The 22,751-nt window shown below is 34.2% G+C and overlaps 1 protein-coding gene and 1 long non-coding RNA gene across 3 annotated transcripts in view; both read left to right on the top strand.

Annotated features, from left to right (window-relative positions):
* Positions 1-22,751, top strand: part of LOC143253506 (traB domain-containing protein-like) — a 28,367-nt gene that overhangs the window by 2,735 nt on the left and 2,881 nt on the right. For both annotated transcript variants that reach the window (XM_076507514.1, XM_076507515.1), the window contains exons 3-7: positions 6,327-6,544; positions 7,410-7,550; positions 10,081-10,191; positions 10,568-10,707; positions 22,336-22,508. In XM_076507514.1, coding sequence (XP_076363629.1) covers positions 6,327-6,544; positions 7,410-7,550; positions 10,081-10,191; positions 10,568-10,707; positions 22,336-22,508 — 783 coding nt within the window. The remainder of the gene's footprint in view (positions 1-6,326; positions 6,545-7,409; positions 7,551-10,080; positions 10,192-10,567; positions 10,708-22,335; positions 22,509-22,751) is intronic.
* Positions 8,604-9,037, top strand: LOC143253510 (uncharacterized). The gene is made up of 3 exons (XR_013029677.1): positions 8,604-8,742; positions 8,789-8,880; positions 9,017-9,037. It is a non-coding gene; the product is annotated as an uncharacterized LOC143253510 (long non-coding RNA).

Below are 22,751 nucleotides of genomic sequence, written 5' to 3'. Positions count from 1 at the left end.
GCGTACGTCTCCCTTTGTGTTTGTTTTTGATGTGTTATAGGATATGACTGGTTTCTGAACAAATTTTTAAGAGAGATTTTCTCTTTTCTTCTAATTCTCTGCCACTTGTGTATAACAAAAGTACTCGTATTTGATTCTGTCATTGAAAAAACATATCACAATGAAGTCTTTTTCAAATTTTCAAAGCTCCAAATTCACACAAATACCATGTATAAAAATAAGATAGTGCATTTACAGATGTTTTCCCTCAATATTCGAATGTTCACACTATTTCACTCGGTAGTTTTTTGTTTGCAGTAAACTAAAACAAACCATATGACAGGTACACTAAATCAACACCCTCTGGCACTTTCAGAATTAATGTTTATAATTATTAATTCTGTATCTTTAAAGTCTTGTTTGGTGAAACAACTATTTTAAAGTTAGAAACCATACTTTCTTACAGAGTTGTAAAAATATAAAAAGAGATTTCATTATATGTTTAGATCACTGTTTGAGTGTAATTAGTCAAACTGATGTTGAAGTTACAGGGATAACATCTGTGCTATATTGAATTTCCTCATGAGGAATACAAGTCTCATACTATACTCATAAATGAAAAATTCAGGAAGTTTTCAAACTTTTGTTTTCTTTTGGAGTGGGTCTGTCACACTAAACATGCTTGCCCTTTCACCAGTGGAGGTATAAAATGTGACAGTCAGTCTCACTATTTGTTGTAGAAGAGTAGGCTAAGAGTTGGCTGTGGGTGGTGATGACTAGCCACCTTCCACCTTGTCTTACACTGATAACTTATGTAAACTCTTATTGAATAAGTTTAAATCTATAGTTTATATTTTTAAAGTATGTTGAAGAAGGCAGGATAGGGATAAATGACAAACTGTCACTCATGTTTTTCATTTCATATTTTTTAATATGTGGACCACACATTTCTGGTGCTAAGCATTATTAAAATATAACTTGCAAATAAAAATCTTAAAAGTGGATGATTATTTTTGCAAGTGCACTGTATGTCAAAGATTATGTAATTTTCATTATTCCTATAGACACAGTTCTTATTGAAACTTTAAATAGAATATACTCAAAATTCACAATGGTGGGCACAGACATTTTTAAAAGTACAACTGAGTTTAAAACTCTGTTGTATAAGGTTGACAATATAAGTTGTCACAAGAAGTTATGATAATAGAACCAGGAAAGATAAACTCTACATGAAATAAAATGTACTTAATAATATAACACTTTACCAACCTTACACGTTCATAAAATGTACTTAGAGTTACATCACTTTTAAAATGTGTGATTGATTACAACCAACAGAATCTAAACATCTTTCTAGTAATATCCAATCTAAAACTATGATTTTAAGTGTCTTGCTTATGAGTATACAGTTTGTTTTTACTTGGTATCAGATAATGAGAGTAAAACTCAGTGTAGGAATATTACTGGCTATTGGCAAAACATTTGATAAACTATATACGAATCTACATATGACACTAGTTACCATTGGTGATGGCCATATTCATGTAGAAATAAGTTATTGTGTTATATTTTGTATAAAATATATGTGGTACATCAGGTTCAGTACATGATATTAAAACAATTTTTAATATGCAAATTATCAAGTGTATTGACAAACGGAACTATAATTTGACCTTTGTCATTTGATAGGAAGTGTGATTAAGATTTATTAGTTTTTATGGAGGGTAAGCAACAGTTTTTTCTGATACAAATTATTCATATATTGAAATAATAAAGATGAGCTCAAATTGGGATTCTGAATTTTCATAATGAGGATATTCATTGTACTTAATCATGTTGCTGTGGATATCTTTTATTGTGCATGATACAAGGTTTGATTGACCTAGATATAAAATGTTATCAAACTACTTTTTGTTATGCTATACTGATTAGAATAGTATAAAATCTTACCTAGTAATACGTATTTTAATAGTATAGAAGTTTTAAGTTCATAATACTATAAAGCAATATTTAAAAACATCCTGAATTTCCCCTAGTGTGACATGTCACATATTTTCTTTATAAAATTATCATTCCTCAAATAAACCAAATTTTGTTTAGTTACAAAACTATCAATAGAAAATCTGACCCCTCCTGCGGACACCCACCTGTCGCATCCTCTCATTCATAATTCATTAATAGTTCATTCTTGTATTTAATTATGTAATAACTATAATCAGTAGAAACTTGTGGTTTCCGACTATCAGGTTACATGTATAACATTACGTCCTGAATAAATAAATATCAGTTTCACTTGGAGTATCAGCATTGTTGTTGTGGGAAAGTTAATGATTGTCTTGGATGAATATGTAACAATTTTTATTGCAGAGTTAGAAAGTCAGAAAAATTTTAAGAGGTAAGGGAATTTGCTTACTTTTGCAAGTCATTAATTTGCATTATTTAATTAAATAAAAAAATTAAGTGACATCCTATAAGTTGCATAAAAATTAAGGTTAACTCTCATTGATAATTGACAGCAAGAAAATAGAAAATTGGATACATATTTATTTCTTGTTTTTCATGTTTATTCTTTAGAAATAATTATAAAAATTTTGATTGTTTGGCACATTTTTATTTAATTAAATAAAAATTATTAAATGACATACTATGATTTGTATGAAAAATTATGGTTAACGTTCTTTTATAATTGGAAGCAACAAAAGATTGGTTACATATTTATTTCTTATTTTTTATGTGTGTTCTTTATATATAATTATAAAGGTAACTAAAATGTAAAAATAGGAATCTATTCAGGCTAGTTAAGATTATAATAAGTAAAATAAATAATATTATGTTAAACATATTTTATGAGGCTCACAAGGGAACAGCTCATAGTAGCTTATGGGTAATGTAATTTGTTAGCATAATGCTAAATGCCAGTTTTCAAAGTGCTTTACAACTTATAATGGTGTGGAGAGTAGTTAAATAAGGTTCAAAGGGCAATAAACTATAAAGTGTTATTAAAGAAAAAACATCTGAAATGCATATAGGAGCTTTAATGTATTACAAAAAGAAAATTTTAGATTTTTCAGATGAGGAAAAGTATTTTTAATCTTAACATGAAAAATTACTTTATGTGTGGACTATTAAACCAAATACTAAAAAGTCTTTTAAATAAGTACAAAGAAGTCATATGATCGAGAAGAGTGATGTGCTGTGGACACGACAACATTGTTGCAATGTAAACTATGCCTCAGGGTTATGGTAAAATTGCGTGATCATCATACAGACATTGGGAACTAACTCTAATGATGTGTTGAGGCTGAGAAGCTTTTTTAATATATTGTACTCAACTGTTGTACTTATCTACTGTTTTATAAAGTGTTGTGTTTACCTATATTAAGGAGATTTTTCGTGTTGATGTTCATTAATTGGTATTGTGTAGTGTTTTTCTGCATTTTGGAAGCTATCCTTTTTCTGTGGTATTTATAAAATGTGTATAAAAGTTTCATTATCAGTGTGACTTGTGGTACATGGATTATTACACACATACCTGAACTGATGTTGATCTGTAGCCAGGTTGGCTTCTTGCTTACACACATACCTGAACTGATATCGATCTGTAGCCAGGTTGGCTTCTTGCTATGTTGAATCAACTTAATGTTGTTTGGACAGGTTTCAGTCTAGTAGTATATGATGTGAACAAAAGACAGCTGTTTAGTATTCTCTACAAGTTTAATATAGTTTGTGTTTTTTTAAATCAAGGAAACCGGTAATAGCAAAGGTATTAGTTTTAATATCAGTGATAATGTCTGTATCCTTGTCATCAGAATAGAACATGTTTAAAAAATTAAAGAAATTTGGTAATAAACAAAACATTTCATGTATCATGTTTTAATTTATGTCTTCAGAAGGTCATGTTTAATGTAACATGCAATTCTTGTACATGTGTATGTATTATGTCTTCAGAAGGTCATGTTTGATATAACAATTCTTGTATGTGTGTATGTATTCTGTCTTCAGAAGGTCATGTTTGATATAACATAATTCTTGTATGTGTGTATGTATTCTGTCTTCAGGATGTCATGTTTGATAAAACATAATTCTTGTATGTGTGTATGTATTCTGTCTTCAGGATGTCATGTTTGATAAAACATAATTCTTGTGTGTGTGTATCTATTCTGTCTTCAGGATGTCATGTTTGATAAAACATAATTCTTGTGTGTGTGTATCTATTCTGTCTTCAGGATGTCATGTTTGATAAAACATAATTCTTGTGTGTGTGTATCTATTCTGTCTTCAGGATGTCATGTTTGATAAAACATAATTCTTGTGTGTGTGTATCTATTCTGTCTTCAGGATGTCATGTTTGATAAAACATAATTCTTGTGTGTGTGTATCTATTCTGTCTTCAGGATGTCATGTTTGATAAAACATAATTCTTGTGTGTGTGTATCTATTCTGTCTTCAGGATGTCATGTTTGATAAAACATAATTCTTGTGTGTGTGTATCTATTCTGTCTTCAGGATGTCATGTTTGATAAAACATAATTCTTGTGTGTGTGTATCTATTCTGTCTTCAGGATGTCATGTTTGATAAAACATAATTCTTGTGTGTGTGTATCTATTCTGTCTTCAGGATGTCATGTTTGATAAAACATAATTCTTGTGTGTGTGTATCTATTCTGTCTTCAGGATGCCATGTTTGATAAAACATAATTCTTGTGTGTGTGTATCTATTCTGTCTTCAGGATGCCATGTTTGATAAAACATAATTCTTGTGTGTGTGTATCTATTCTGTCTTCAGGATGCCATGTTTGATAAAACATAATTCTTGTGTGTGTGTATCTATTCTGTCTTCAGGATGCCATGTTTGATAAAACATAATTCTTGTGTGTGTGTATCTATTCTGTCTTCAGGATGCCATGTTTGATAAAACATAATTCTTGTGTGTGTGTATCTATTCTGTCTTCAGGATGCCATGTTTGATAAAACATAATTCTTGTGTGTGTGTATCTATTCTGTCTTCAGGATGCCATGTTTGATAAAACATAATTCTTGTGTGTGTGTATCTATTCTGTCTTCAGGATGCCATGTTTGATAAAACATAATTCTTGTGTGTGTGTATGTATTCTGTCTTCAGGATGCCATGTTTGATAAAACATAATTCTTGTGTGTGTGTATGTATTCTGTCTTCAGGATGCCATGTTTGATAAAACATAATTCTTGTGTGTGTGTGTATGTATTCTGTCTTCAGGATGCCATGTTTGATAAAACATAATTCTTGTGTGTGTGTATCTATTCTGTCTTCAGGATGCCATGTTTGATAAAACATAATTCTTGTGTGTGTGTATGTATTCTGTCTTCAGGATGCCATGTTTGATAAAACATAATTCTTGTGTGTGTGTATGTATTCTGTCTTCAGGATGCCATGTTTGATAAAACATAATTCTTGTGTGTGTGTATCTATTCTGTCTTCAGGATGCCATGTTTGATAAAACATAATTCTTGTGTGTGTATCTATTCTGTCTTCAGGATGCCATGTTTGATAAAACATAATTCTTGTGTGTGTGTATGTATTCTGTCTTCAGGATGCCATGTTTGATAAAACATAATTCTTGTGTGTGTGTATCTATTCTGTCTTCAGGATGCCATGTTTGATAAAACATAATTCTTGTGTGTGTGTATGTATTCTGTCTTCAGGATGCCATGTTTGATAAAACATAATTCTTGTGTGTGTGTATGTATTCTGTCTTCAGGATGCCATGTTTGATAAAACATAATTCTTGTGTGTGTGTATGTATTCTGTCTTCAGGATGCCATGTTTGATAAAACATAATTCTTGTGTGTGTGTATGTATTCTGTCTTCAGGATGCCATGTTTGATAAAACAATTCTTGTGTGTGTGTATGTATTCTGTCTTCAGGATGCCATGTTTGATAAAACATAATTTTTGTGTGTGTGTATGTATTCTGTCTTCAGGATGCCATGTTTGATAAAACATAATTCTTGTGTGTGTGTATGTATTCTGTCTTCAGGATGCCATGTTTGATAAAACATAATTCTTGTGTGTGTGTATGTATTCTGTCTTCAGGATGCCATGTTTGATAAAACATAATTCTTGTGTGTGTGTATGTATTCTGTCTTCAGGATGCCATGTTTGATAAAACATAATTCTTGTGTGTGTGTATGTATTCTGTCTTCAGGATGCCATGTTTGATAAAACATTCTTGTGTGTGTGTATGTATTCTGTCTTCAGAATGTCATGTTTGATAAAACATAATTCTTGTGTGTGTGTATGTATTCTGTCTTCAGGATGTCATGTTTGATATAACAATTCTTGTGTGTGTGTATGTATTCTGTCTTCAGAAGATGAAACTGAAGATGGTGGATCAGAGTCAGATTTAGAAGACAATGATGATTTGGATGATGATGTAGTTTGTAGTGTGTTTAACAAGTGGAAGATGAGAGAAACAAACCCCCAACTTCCTGAAACTGTCACAGTTTTAAAGACAACTGAAGACTGTTTGGTGTATTTAGTAGGAACTGCACATTTTAGCAACGAAAGTCAGGATGATGTGTCAAAGGTAAATAGATCTATACAAATGTCAGTATCTTATTTTGTTTCTGTTCAGTGGAGTATCTTGAATCTGTTACAAACTTAGAGTTAAAGGTAATATTACATGACGTATATAAGGATTCTAAATTATTATTAGTTTCAAACTGAGGGCTTTTTTTTATATAAATTATAACCACTAACACTGTTTATTTGTTGATCTGTCTTCTAGATGTTCTGCACAAACTGTAGTAAAGGAGAAACTTTTTTCCCTTGTTTATGTAATAACTGTCAGTCAAGACATTTCTTTTTATGCACAAGATATAATATGTATTTAATTGTTTTTGATGGTTAGTGTTCTTTGAGTCTTATTGCTAAGTTTTCATGGTGTCCAGTTACATCTCATCTGTGAGTGTTTTATGAAATTGAAATGCAGTGTAGTTTAAGAAAGCTATTCCTAAAGACTTGATCTTCAAAATGGTTTCTTGTTGAACATATTTTGCAACTTTTATGCCATTTATAGAACCATTAATATAGGGTGTACTGGTAACAAAACTAACACTTCTCTGTGGCTGTGGGGACAGTAAGCTTGTCTAACACTCCAGTACTGGCCTAGAGTGATTAAAAGTGTCACAGTATATACACGCATGATATAAAAGTTAAGAAAAATGTTTTTTTTTGTTTTGTTTTGCAAGTTAACTGAAAGTGTTAATAAAGTTTTGGGCTTTGTAATTTATAATAATTCTTGAAAGAATTCCAAATTATTTGCATTAAATATTCTAATTTTTAGGAATTGGTAGTGTCTTGATTACTGATTGGTAATTTTTTCAAACATTTTGTGAATGAATAATCAGACCTATAATGAAGACATTAGAAACTGTCTTATAATATTTCAGACAATTATTGCCACACAGCCAGACATAGTAATGGTGGAATTATGCAGGAGAAGAGCCAACATTTTGGCCTTAGATGAAAAGACAATACTTGAAGAGTCTCGAAATATGAACTTGGAAAAAGTCAGAGATGCTATTAGACAGGTAGGTTTGTAAATAAGTTAGCATTATCATAATTAGATGTTAAAGAAAATGTTTGTCATCTGTGATACAGCTATTATGTGTGTGTCATACTTTAATTTAAATAATAGTTGACAATGTAGGTGTTCGTTGTTACTCTAAAGAATATATCTGAATATTCATGAATTTCATCAAAGTACCAATTCTAAGCTGTGTTTTTAAACAAAGAAGTATCACACCAATAATCAGTTACCGTGTGAAGTTTCTTGGGCCATTACTAGATAAAGGAATATGCATAATTTCACTTTTAGTTTGAATGTAAACAAATTTTGTTTGTTTTGATTTATATTCGTATGTTAAATATTAATAATACTGTTTTTTTTTATAGATGTGACACTCATCCAACTATGGAACTAACAAGGTTATTTCTTTTATAGATGTGACACACATCCAACTATGGAAGTAATGAGGTGTTGTTTTTTTTATAAATGTGACACGCATCCAACTATGGAACTAATGAGGTTATTTCTTTTATAAATGTGATAGATATCTGATTATGGAACTAATAATGTTAGCTCTTTTGTAAATGCAACACACATCCAACTGTGGAAGTTACAAGGTTAGTTTTTATCATAGATGAGATACATATCCAATTATGAAACTATGGTTGGTTATGCTATAGATGTGGCATGTGTCTCATTATGAAACTAAGGTTGGTTGTTTTATAGATGAGACACATGTCCGATTATGAAACTAAGGTTGTTTGTTTTATAGATGAGACACGGGTCCGATTACGAAACTAAGGTTGCTTGTTTTATAGATGAGACAAGGGTCCGATTACGAAACTAAGGTTGCTTGTTTTATAGATGAGACAAGGGTCCGATTACGAAACTAAGGTTGCTTGTTTTATAGATGAGACAAGGGTCCGATTACGAAACTAAGGTTGCTTGTTTTATAGATGAGACACGGGTCAGATTATGAAACTAAGGTTGCTTGTTTTATAGATGAGGCATTCATCCAAGTATGAAACTATGGTTGGTTCTTTTGTAGATGAGACACGTCTGATTACAAAATTAAGGTTGGCTCTATTATAGATGAGACGCACGTCAGATTACAAAACTAAGGCTGGTTCTTTTGTAAATGAGGCACACATCCAAGTATGAAACTATGGTTGGTTCTTTTGTAGATGAGATGCATGTCAGATTACAAAATTAAGGTTGGTTCTTCTATAGATGAGACACATGTCCAGTTACAAAACTAAGGCTGGTTTTTTTATAGATGAGACACACATCCAAGTATGAAACTATGATTGGTTCTTATGTAAATGGGGCACACATCCAAGTATGAAACTATGGTTGGTTCTTATGTAAATGGGGCACACATCCAAGTATGAAACTATGGTTGGTTCTTTTGTAGATGAGACACATATCCAGTTATAAAACTAAGGTAGGTTGTTTTATAGATGAGACATGTCCAATTACAGAACTAAGGTTGGTTCTTTTGTAGATGAGACACATACTTGAGCATGGATATTAATTCGTTTAGAGATCTGTAAATTCTTTTTATATACAAGTGATGTGGTACTTAATGTAGATGTTCAATCACAATATAGGGACCATTGTTGTAATTCACTTGTAATACACAACTAAATATTTCTGTTGTTCTCGAGTCTAGAATCTGTGAACATTTACTGATATAGGATCCTTCTTTATAATTAAACGTTTACACATAGCTCAGTGTAGATGTTCACCTCTATCAAAGGGATCTGGAAGCATGTGCATAACAGTGCACACAACTGAGTCTAGATATCCTAGCAGCATTTAGAATCGTTACACTTGGTATGATACATATCTAGATGTAAATAAAGGATAAAGGCCTCACTAGGCACTGACATATAAGTTATGTACACTGAATTCATAGTTGGTGTCTTTAAAACAGGAAACCGTTACTGATATGATATTGAAGTGCCAGAAATTCCCCTGCTAGTGAGCCTCAGTCCCAAAATGTTTAAGCTGTTAGTGTCACCTCTGATACTAGATATTTGGAAATGAGCCACTGAATACCTTGAGAGGAAGACATTTTTGATAACATGAAAATAATGGTACATGGTACAACAGGAATAAATTCTCTTCAGAAAACTACAGTCTGGCGTATCTTAGCATTTTGTGAATCAACAACTTTATTCTCTTTAAAATTTCTTAATTTTTATCTACATTCCAACATCTAGGTTACATACCTTTTATTAATGGTTACAGTTGCTCATGAGGCTAGGTGTAGCTCTATATAAGCATTGTCAGCAGATGTAACTCTTGTTAAATGTGCAAGTAAACATTTTTTGTATAAGAGTCTTGTACTCACAAAGCATAACTTGTGAATTTCTACATTAGACATTTAGGCACTGATTAGCTCATTAAGTATGATAATTAAGTTCTGACATGATAGTGTACTTTGTTCAGTCAGTAACCTTTGACTGTTTTCTTTGGCAGAGTGTACTGCTACAGATACTATCTTGTTATATATGTTTTGTTTAATATCAAACTGATTTGTTTGTCAGAATGGAGTGGTTCAAGGGGTTATGTACCTTCTTCTACTGAGTATGTCTGCACACTTAACTAAGGAGTTAGGGATGGCCCCTGGTGGAGAATTTCGTAGAGCATTTTCAGAAGTAAGTTTTCCTCTCTTATCATTCTGTCAGTCAGTGTTTGCTTATCTTGTTTGATAAAAAAAAATGGTAATATTGTATTATATATAAGATACTACAGTAGTATATTGAAACTGTTGAATGTAAATGTATTATATTTAAGGTACTACACTAGTGTATGTTTTGTGACATACTATGTTTATAATGTAATGTTGGTGTATTGTTCTGTATTATTTTGTGTAACATAGTGTATATGTAATGTTCTGTTGTTTATTCTGGACTAAACCATCTCTGTGTGTAAACATTTGAGGTTATTAGGTTTTCTTAGCAACTCCTAAGAAACAAGATGGATGTTATACTTAGTCAGGTGCTCACAAAAGTATTCCTCTTGTATTTATAGGCCAAAAAAGTTCCAGGTTGTTTAATTCACCTAGGTGATCGACCTATTCAGATCACTCTGCAGAGGGTGCTGGCTTCCTTGTCATTATGGCAGAAACTGCGAGTAGCCTGGTATATGCTGACAAGTAAAGAACCAATCAGGTATAAAGAATGACTTGTTCATTATCTGTGGTGTGGTTTAATATCACATTTTCACAATTTGTAGCTTTTCTCATATGATCGTGTGTATTCACTCTGGTTTCTTCTCACATTGGAAATTGGTAAACCAAGTTACAGGAATCATTGAGCAATCTTAATACTGTCCAGTTTTAGTTTTTAAAAAATTATATTATTTGATTTTGGTTTTCTGTAATTCCTTTTCTGTCTTAAGAAATTTCTAAAATTTTATTGAGAGACTGTTTTGAAAAGGAATAGTTCATTTCACTTTAGAATTTTGTAGTTTTTGTTTCTTATGTTGATCAGGAAATTACATTTCAAGTTAACCATTCAATGTTTTGATTTGATTAATATCCATTAACATATTTGTTTTGCCAGTTGCCACTAATGCAAATGACACTATTTTTGTGTAAAAATAATCCACAACAACCAGTTAAATAATAGCATTGAAATACTGAATAAATCATTTTGAACTGTTTGTCTGCAAAGTAAGACTAAATGTGCTACTTCTTATGCCATACATATTAATGTAATATAAAAACTGATCTGATAATCGATATTTTGATGATATATAAGTTTAAAGCTTTTAATTCTATAAGGCAGTATTTAAAAAAGTCCTGAATTTCCCCTGGTATGAAATATTTTCTTTAGGTATTTTCTTATATGTATTTTATCTACCATTGTTCCAAAAATGTTGAAGTTAAATATAAATTACTCGCTGAAAAAATTGTCGTTGCTCAGACAAACTGTAATTTTTATAGCTTTTAAATTTGCTTCTTTACAGAGCTATCAATATAAAATCAAAACTCTTCCCACCATGCCCACCTGTCACAATCTCTCTTTCAGCACAAGTTCTTAGTTCTCTCTTATATTTAATGATACATTACACATACCTGGTAGAAAGTTAAGGTTTTCTTATACAAAATGACATTACATAATGCTCTATTCTGAATAGATAATAGTTTCAGTCTGAGTACAACCTTTGTTGCAGGGAGAAACTTAATGACCAGCTTGGATGATTTTATAATGGCTCTTGTCTCATAATTAGAAAGCCAGAAAAATTGTGAGAGGTAGAGGAAATTGTCTACTATTCGCATGTTGCTAGTCTGTATTTTTTGGTGCATTGTTTAATTTACAACTTTTACTAGTAGTTAGACATGGTTCAAAGGGCAATAAAACAATGGAAGTTATTTATAAATATATGTATACAATTATGAGTTTACAGATACTTTAGGAGAAACAAATGTTATTTCATGTTATAATTTAAAATCATTATACAAAGAAAGAAAGAGTAATTTATATTATATTTTTTACAGTTACAAGACTGATCAAATTTACTGCTTCTGTTTTGAAATAGTATAGACAAAATAACTGAGAAAGTTTTACTGAAAAAAAAGTTACTAATGTATTTATGAGGTTTTTGATATTACATAAAGGAAATTTGAGAGTTTCGAGATAAAAAAATTATTTTTAATCTTATGATGAAATTTATTTTACAAACAGACTATCAAAATAAATACTCAGTATAATCATGTACAAATCTTTATTTTATTAAAAATTCTTCACTGAAATATATGATGCTTTGTATGTGGAAGATTTATAATGTGAAGTGAGAGACTGATAAATTACGTGAAGATATACACCCTATGTTGAAAGCTAGAAGTGTTAAATCTAAAAAAGACTTTTAAATGAGTACAAAGAGGTCGTGTGATCAGTCAGATTGACTGAACTTGGGTTGAAAGATTAAATACAGAAATTTTGAGAAAACTTGTGGAACTTATGGAACCTTGCATTAAAAACTGAGAATATTTCAACTAAAGTTATAAGCCATATATTTTCAAAAAACTTTGTAAACTATTATATGCAAAACGGCTCGTTTGGGCTGAGAAAACACTTTTACATAGAAGAGCCCAAACGAGCCGTTTTTGCATATAAATTTCTCAACAAGTGGGTTTCTCGTCATCACTGATTATTTGTAAACTATTAATTTTCAAATAATTTCGTTCAGACATCCAGTTAACCCTTTTTCAAAGGGCTTCATATAATATACATGAGTTTATCTACACATTTACATTGTAACTTTTGTTACAGCATCTGAGTAAAAATCAGAATGTTTAATGAATATTTTTATTACTAAAGATTTGTTTGTGAAAATAGTCTGTTTCATTTCTAGTCTGAGTACAAAGTGATTTCATGTTATGAAAAAAAAAACTACTCTTCGTTACAAAAATCTAAAATATTATTTGTGTAATCACTAAAACCTCCCAATTATATTTCAAACATTTGTATTCAGTAATATTTTATATTTTCTGTTATTTTCTATACTCTTAACTATGTGGGCCCGTTGGTGTGGATTCCTGTACGTGGTGATGGGACCTCCCAGGAAAAGTTCTGTAATTTTAATTTACCTCCTCTGATATCTAAACATTCACCCATGTGTTTGCCATGTATGGCGACCCGTGAAGGGGAGGAGAGGATCCTGGTGGTTGAGGATTCCTGTAGATGGGCAGCTTTTGGGTGGCCCCCCTTGGGTCAACCGGCTGGTCCACTTGGGCTAGGGTCAACCAAGTACCAGTGTTGGAAGTTCTTAATAGGTGTTGTGGGGATTATATCTGGTGCTGGTGTTTGGGTAAAGCACTCACAAAACCCTGGTGTTGCTGCAGTGTCCTTGCTTGACATTGTAGTGCATCCCCTCATAGTGCTCCTTGGTGGGTGGAGTCAGTGGGCACCGAAATTTCCCTTTTTCTTATGGATCCTCCAAATAAAAATTTAAATAAGATAGTGAAAAACAGTTAATAGGTAAACAACCATGTTTTGAAGTTTCTGAGCAGCAATCTTCAACATCTGTACCACCTGTTGTACCTCATTTTCTTATCCTACATTCTCTTTCAGAGAAACCTTTAGGGCAGATGTCCCCCTTTTTTTATTCAGAAGGGACTGGAGGGACTTGCTGGTTCTCCAAAGTCAGTAAAGAAGCTTTGATCTGGAGACATATTGGTGAAAACATCCACATCTCAACACAGTGAACTCCTCTTGAATTCAAAAGCAATTGGGGATATACCTATTGAGGTTACACCTCATATTACTTTGAATTCATCATGAGGAGTTATTATTGAGAGGGATTTGAAGAACATCCCTGAGTCAGCAATTCTTGCTGGTTTCTCCACTCAAGGAGTTTCTGCAGTGAGGCATATCTCCACTCTCAAAGATGGAGTTACATTGCCAACCAGTATCCTCATTCTGACATTTACATCACCACGTGCACCTGCCACCATCAAGGCAGGTTATCTTAATTGCAGGGTACGGCCATACATTCCAAACCCTCTCTGTTGTTTCCAGTGTCAGAGGTTTGGTCACTCAAAGATGCCATGTTGTGGTTCCCTGACATGCACTCATTGTGGGGGCAAGGACCATAATCTCTCTGAGTGTGAAACAGACCCATATTGTGTTGATTGCAATGGCTCTCACCCATCCTATTTTTGATCTTGCCCTGAATGGTTGGAAGAAAAAGAGATGCAGCGTTTGAAAACGATTCATAGCATTACTTATCCTGAGGCTCAAAAATAGCTGTCCACTACTTCATCTCAGACGTATGCTGCTGCACTTTGTTCCACAACTACAGTGCAGACAGATCACTCTGTGCCTCCAAGAGAATCATTCTTAAAACAAATGAAAAGCCTTTTGACCTCCGTGGTTAAAAAAGTTGATGAATCAACTTCTACACCCATCTCTGTCTCTTCCATACATTCCAACAAACTCCAAGATCCACATTCTTTTGTTCCACATACAGGCATTTTTTAAGATACATCTTTTTCTCCCACCCCAAGATGCAAAACAATCATTCGTTTGTATACTCAGTCACTGGAATCCCCTTCCAACAACAAAGACCTGCCCAATCGACCCAGGGCAGGATCCATGGAGGTCGATAGATGTCCCTTAAATAAGGACAGTAAGAAAAACGGACATGGTCATAAACAGAAGGTTTCTCCAGCCAATTCACCTACATGTCATTAAAAATGGCCACCTTGATACAATGGAACTGTCGAGGTTTACATTCTAATCTGGATGACATCAAAACACTGATTGCTTCCTACCATCCTGTATGTCTTTCCTTACAGGAAACACTTCAGAAACTTGCCAATACAGTGACCTTTTGGCAGTTTTCTTTATACAGAAATGACAGGCTGTGTGATGGATGAGGTGACACTGTTGGTTGATCAGCGTGTGCCCACCCTGTCTTTGTCACTCAACACACCCTTGGAGGCCTTAGCCATCCATGTTTCCTTGGGTCGTATCATCACTGTTTGTTCTCTCTACCTGTCCCCTGGTGAGACATATGATCAATCAGACCTTGATGCTCTTGTTGAACAGTTGCCGTCTCCCTTTTTAATCCTGGGGGACTTTAATGTATATCATCCCCTCTGGGGAAGTCCTGTTATTGATAGGAGGGGTCACTCTGTAGACTGTATGCTCTCTGATCACAACCTTTCTCTTTTCAATACGGGTTCATCTACTTATTTTCACACACCTAGTTGGTCCTTTACTGCTATTGATCTTTCAGTTTGCTCTCCTTCATTATTTTCCCATTTTTCATGGAGAGTGGACAATAATCCACAAGGCAGTGATCATTTTCCTGTAATTTTGAGAGACTGGCTGTGGTTGATGCCATCCAACCCGTGTGCCACGGTGGAAGCAGGATGAGGTACCCTGGCCCACTTTCACTGCTCTCACAGAACTTGATCCTGCCATCATCTGTCAGCCATCAATAGACGACTGTGTGACAGCAGTAACTGACTGTATAATACAAGCAGCTGCTCATTGTATTCCTAAAACCTTGGCACGTTTTCCACTATATCCTCATCCATGGTGGAATTCTGTCTGCCACATGGCACAGAAGGCTCAAAAACAGGCCTGGGATACTTTCCTTAGGTATCCCACACTTTCAAACCACATCACTTTCCAGTGGGCCCATGCATATTCTCAGTGGATAAGACATCAAAGCCAAAAGGAATCTTGGATTAAGTTCACAACTGGCATATCTTCTACCACTAGTTCCAAAATCATATGGGACAAGATTCAAAAGGTAAGTGAACAATACAATTCTGTCCCTCTCTTGAACTTACTCTCTAATGGCCAGGAAGTAGCTGATATCCGGAGCATCACCGACATTCCAGGTGAAAGCTTTTGCCAGGTATCTAGCACTTCTGCTTCTTCCTCCACCTTCTTAGCCATCAATACTCGGGCAGAGCGATCACTTCTTTCCTTTCGAGCTGATTGTCTCTATGACTAAAATCATCCCTTTACAATGGTGGAATTGAAACTGGCCCTTCATATGTCTGGCAGTACATCGGTTGGATCAGATGATGTACACTATGACACATGCTGCACCATCTATCCCCTGTTTCTCTTGATATTCTTCTAATTAATTTTAACCGGATCTGGCTGGAGAATGTTTTTTCTGATGTCTGGTACCAGACTATTGTCCTACCTTTTTCTAAGCCTGGGAAAGATCCCAAGATTCTTTCAAACTACCGTCCAATTGCTTTGACGAGCTGTTTCTGTAAGACCTCAGAGAGGATGGTTAATGCTTATCTTATTTTGGTTTCTCAAATCAAACAACCTCCTCTCGCCCACCCAGTGTGGTTTCCAATGACAGCGCTCCACCTTGGCCCACCTGATTTGACTTGAAACATCAATCAGAGTAGCCTTTCTCAAACGAGAACATCTTGTATCAATATTTTTTGACATTGAGAAGGCTTATGACACGACATGGAGGTATGGCATTTTGCGAGACCTCCATGTATATGGGTTATGTGGCCATTTGCCCATTCTTATTTAAAAACTTTTAATGGACAGAGATTTCAAGTTTGTGTGGGTTTGACACTTTCCTATTCTTTTCTACAGGAACTTGGGGTCCCTCAGGGCTGTGTTTTGAGTGTCACACATTTCAGTATAAAGATCAATGCCATCACTGAAGAATTCCCTCTTACTGTTGCAAACAGGCTCTATGTCGACAACTTTCACATTTCATGTCAGCCATCAAACATGATATATATTGAGTGGCAGCTATAAACTGCCCTCTATCGTGTACTGAAGTGGACCACGGCAAATGGCTTTAATTTCCCTCTCTCTAAAACCATTTGCATGCACTTTTGCCGCAATCGGGGTATTCACCCTGATCCTGAACTCCGTGTCGGTGAAGTTGCGCTGCATGTGGTCCCTGAGACCATGTTCTTGGGAATTATGTTTGACCGTAAGCTGACCTTTATACCACACATTAAGCAGTTATGGGTCAAATGTACAAGAGCACTGAACATCCTCCGTGTCCTCTTTATGACCACTTAGGGAGCAAATCGATATTCTATGCTAAAGATATATCGTGCTCTTATTCGATCAAAACTCGACTATGGATCACTGGTCTATGGCTCTGCCAGACCCTCGGCCTTAAAGATGCTGGACCCCATTCATCATCAAGGACTTTGGCTTTGCACTGGGGCTTTCAGCACTTCTCCAGTTCAGAACTTGTACATAGAGTCTCGTGAACCTTCTTTGCACCTTCGCTGTTTGCAACTGTCTTTACTATATGCTTCGAAACTTCGTTTCTTATCAAAGCATCCCACCTGGGGTTGCATTTTCCTTCCTCGGTGGGCCATACTTTTTCAGAACAGATGATCTGCCATTGCTCCTTTTGGCCTTCTTATCCAGGTGCAATTGGATGAATTGGGTCTGTCCTTGGATAACATTGCAATATCCACTGGTCAGCCCATCCCACCATAGCTTATTACAGTCCCCAAATGTGACCTTTTTTTAAGTCATTTCAAAAAAGCAGATACTCCCAATTGAAAGTACCATCTTTTATTTCCTAAACATCTTTCGAAAAATCAGTCCATTCCTATTTATGTGGATGGTTCAAAATTAGGTGACTCTGTGGGCTCTGCCATGGTTTGGTGGTTGCACACAGAATCCCCTCTTCAGCTTCTGTGTTCACTGCTGAACTGTATACCATTTCTCTTGCCCTGGATCACATAGAAGCTGAGCAGTACTCACTATTTATACTGACTTGCTTATTCTCTACTGGCCCTGGAATCGCTTCATGTTGGTTCTCACCCTGTTCTTGCCCCTATTCAACACTTACTGGCTCATTTCTCTTTAACATCTACTTCTATCCAGTTTTTTGGGTACCGGGCCACATTGGTATTTGCAGGAATGAGCTTGCAGACATGGCAGCTAAATCTATCTGCTCTGGCACTATCACCTTTGTGCCTATTCCATACGTGGACTATAGTCCTGTATTCAAGGCTCAGCTCGTCCCAGCTGGCAGTCGACTTGGAGTTAGCAGCATGAAAACAAGCTTTTCCAAATAAAACCCTATATTGGACTTTGGCTGTTTTGCTTCAGTAAGGATCAGAAAGAGGAAGTTGTTCCAACTTGACTATGCATAGGTCACAGTTTTTTAACTCATCATTTTATTTTATCTGGAACTGATGCACCAGTGTTTAGTTTGTGTAACACTTGGATCACAATAAGCCACATTTTACTTTCTTGTCGTCGTTACAACTCTCAATGACGGCACCATTTTAAACATATTCTGTCTCTAGGTTTGTCCATTATGTTAGACAGTGTTATTGGTGATGGTGACACTGTTCACCTTGATAAAGTTTTTAGTGTTTTAAAGGCCATTAATCTTTTTACTGTCATTTAAGTTTTTTAATTTATACATTAAACCTTTTTTTAATGTGGTTCCCTTTTAAGAATCACAGTCTCTCTTGTTTGATTTGAAATTAGACAATGGCCGTAACATTAAATAACTCGACACCAGGACTGGAAAGGCGAACTTCAGGTGACTAATGCTGCTGTTTGAACTACCCGTTAGTCATCTTGGCAAGTTATTATTAAAATTTTGCTACAAGTCTTTTTAAACTTTTATTACTTCACCTTTTGAAAATGGCCATAATGACATATAACCCGTAACCAGGACTGGAAAGGCCAACTTCAGGTGACTGACGGTGGTTCTTGTACGTATCTGTTAGTTTTCCTGGTGGGTTATGATAATTACCATTATGATACAGAAAGTCCTTTACAACTTCTCTTACTGTAGTTTCTCTCTTAACATTGTAGACTGGATGTCAACATTGGTTTTATGCTATTTATGTTTTTAAACTCTGTTTTGTTTTACCTTCATTTCATTTTATGAATTTTACTACATTTACTTTACTTTTACCTTTTTACCAGATGTTTGGCACAGATAGCCTAGCTGCTTTGTGCCATAAAACATTAAATCAACCAACCAACCATGTGGGGTCTGTCACTTGACCAACTTCAAAACCATCATAAAAAATTAGGAAATAAATATAAATTATGCTTTTTTTGTGCTTGAATGAATACGTATTGTAACAAGAAAATACAAATCTTTAGTTTAAGTAGCTTAAGTCTCATAACACTATATATTTATATATATATTAATTATTATATTGACCTTCCAGTCATACCTGACTAACATTACATAGCTTGCATTGACATATGTTATGTACCCAGTAATATAAAACTGACCTATAGTCTTCCCTGTTTTGACTGTGTTTCAGCAGACTGGTATATTGTAATATACCATCACATTTCAATTATTATACATTATATATACACTCAGTAGCCACTTTATTAGGTACACATATCAAGTACCAGGTAGGGCTTCCTTTTGCCTCCAGAATAGTCTGAACTCTTCACGGCATGGATTCAACAAGGTGCTGGAAACACTCTTTCGGGACTTTGATCCATGCTGACTCAATAGCATCAAGCAGTTCCTGCAGGTTTGTCAGCCACACATTTATGTTGCAACCCTCCAGTTTTACCTCATCTCAAAGGTTCTACATTGGATTAAGATCTGGGACTGTGCAGGCCTTTGTAGTACACTGAAGCTGCTGTCATGTTCATGGAACCAGCTTGAGATGGGGCATGCTTTGTGACATAGTGCATTATTATGTTGGAAGCAGCCATTGGAATAAGGATAAACTGTGGCCATAAAAGGATACACATGGTAAGCACAATGCTCACTTATTCTGTGACATTCAAATCATGCTCAGTTGGTATTAAGGGGTCTTATGTGTGCCAATAAAACATTCCCCACACCATTACACCTCCAACACCAGCCTATACCTGTTGACACAAGGCAGGATGGATCTTTGTATTCATGCCAAATTCTCACCCTGCCATCTGCACATTACAGCAGAACTTGAAATTCATCAGACCAGGCAACGTTTTTTTCAGTCTTCAGTCATCCAGTTTTAGTGATCCTGTGTACACTGTAGCCTCATCTTGTTCTTGGCTGACAGGAGTGAAACCTGGCATGGTCTTCTGCTGCTTTAGTTCATCTACTTCAAGATTCAACATGTTGTACATTCAGAGATACCCTTCTGTACATCACTGTTGTAAAAAGTGATTATTTGAGTATTTGTGGCCTTCCTGTCAGCTTGAACGAGTTTGACTATTCTTCTGTGACCTCTCTCATTAACAAGGTGTTTTGCCAACAGAACTGACCCTTATTAAATGTTTTTCTCACCATTCTCTGCAAACTCTAGAGACTGTAGTGTATGAAAATCCCATGATGTCAACAGTTTCTGAGATGCTGGAACCACCACATATGATACCAACAATCATTCCACAGTCAAAGTCACTTAGACCACACTTATTCCCCATTCTGATGTCTGGTCAAACAACAGCTGAACCTCTTGACCATGTCTAAATGCTTTATATATTGAGTTGCAGCCATGTGGTTTGCTGTTTGGCTATTTGCTTTAAAGAACAAGTGTACCTGAGAAAGTGCTCACTATTATTACATTATTACTATTTAAAAATAAATTATTAAACATATTTTTTTTAAAATACAGAACAGTAAATATAAAAGTAAAGTAAATAATTACCTCTTCTCACTACAACCTTTGAACTTGATTGCTGCTGGACATAAGTTGCTGAACCTTTTAAAATGTCACATGTGGAGGATATCAAACAAACTTTCTTTCAGGTTTTATATATACAGTTGAATAACCAAAAATCATAAATAACTACACTGACACAATAGACTTCCACTGTAATTTATTAAGCTTAGTAACTAAGATTTATTTAGATTTTAAAAAAATATGAAACTTCGAGCAGAATAAAGACACAACCTACCTCCTTGAAAACTTAAATTGAAAGACTGTGGTAGCTTTTTCAAAGATTACAATGGCTGAAACAACCACTCTGGAAACATTCTAAACTGGTAATTCGTTATTCACGTGTCTTGTGTTGAAGTAAGTGTATATAAAGGACTGTTTCCAGAAATATAAAGAATTGAACAGGGCCACAGTGTTTGATTCAGTACATAAGCCATAGATAAGATACAAGGTTCTTGTTTTATATTCTAGCTTGTTAATATTGGTAATTTTAGTTTTTTATTTGTACAAAACTTAGTATTTTGACATCACAAACATCTAATTTTAAACAGTGCTGCATTCAACATATCACATGACTCGCTAAAATATATATTTAGACATATTCTTTTAATATTTACTTTTAAATTAAGAAATTAACTCGCATATAACATTAAAGTTTCTTTTGTCTGAGCAATAACTATGTTATAATGAGTAATGTATGTTGAATTCTGTACTTCTCAGAAGGGTGGTGAATAAATCAAAGAAGACATAGATAACAAACATTGTATATGCCATACTGTGAGAGACTGAGGATTTTTTAAAAACATGTTTTGAATTGTAAGCTACATTCTTGCTAACTTATTTTCTGTTTTTGTGGTGGGAATATCAGTTAGATATGGTTTAAAGATCATTAAAACAATAAATTTCATGTATGAACAGATGTTATGAGTTTAAAAGTAATTAGGATGAACAAATGTAGTTTTATGTTACAATTTGGAATCATTCTAGAAAGAAGAAAAGGCTGATTTAGATTTATTATATATTTTATGGTGGTTTTTGATGTCAATAAAACTGATTAATCTTGTTTAGAGTTATGCTACAGAAAATAACAGATAAAATAAGTTTTACAAAAGAAAAATGTGTGAACTTTATTTTGGAGGTGTTAAGAGATTATGCTAATGAAATTTCAGATTTTGCAGGTGAAGAAAACTATTTTTAATGTTATCTTTGGCATGGGATAGTCAACACTTTACCTGCATATATTTACAAAAATATTCTTATTGAAAAGGCGTAATTAAAAATTCTGGTGTTTTATATACAAATGACTTAATGAGTGTTAATAGCATAAGGAAATTTGACAAAATGCATAAGATATGTTAAAAGTTATGAAAGCTAAAGGTAAATGTGGGGTCAATTTTGAGATTAAATCATACGAATCCATTGCAAGAGAATTCACTGTTTGTAAGGACATTTTCATCTTTGTTACAATAGCTAGTGATCTGTTTTGTAACACAACCATAATTCCATTTTTCTTTGTATGATATGCTGATTAAAAACTAGCTTATGTCTTACATTTGAGTTTCTCTGCTATTTTCTTCAGGGGAGTCCCAAGAAACAGTGGTGGTAAAATTCTTTGTTAAAATTAATACTTTAAAAGAAAGTGTATGAATTTTGTATACATTTCACACATGTAATGCTTTGTCATTAGTAAAGAAGAGGTGGAGAAATGTAAGCAGAGAGACCTTCTTGAAGAGATGTTGGCAGAAATGACAGGAGAGTTTCCTGCACTAAGCACGGTATTTGTAAAAGAAAGAGATATGTATCTGGCATATTCCCTCCGTCTTGCAGCAACTCCTCTTCAAGATCCCAAATCACCTAATGGTAGGTACTTGTATCTCTTAATAAATATTCATTTTATTCTATAGAACTATCCAGTTTTAGGTAAGTGCATCTCACAATAAATAATAATTTTAGTCTCCAGAACTACCTTGTGGTAGGTACTTGTTTATGTTAATATATATTGATTTAATTCTATCAAACCACATAATTGTTGCTGAATAGAAAAGATATTCTTGGATATAAAAACCAAGAATCTTTATGAAGTAGTTAATGTTACAAGATCTG

The sequence above is a fragment of the Tachypleus tridentatus genome, chromosome 6 (genome assembly GCF_004210375.1).
Source record: "Tachypleus tridentatus isolate NWPU-2018 chromosome 6, ASM421037v1, whole genome shotgun sequence".
Lineage (NCBI taxonomy): Eukaryota > Metazoa > Arthropoda > Merostomata > Xiphosura > Limulidae > Tachypleus > Tachypleus tridentatus.
This window is presented reverse-complemented; position numbering and strand designations above follow the sequence as displayed.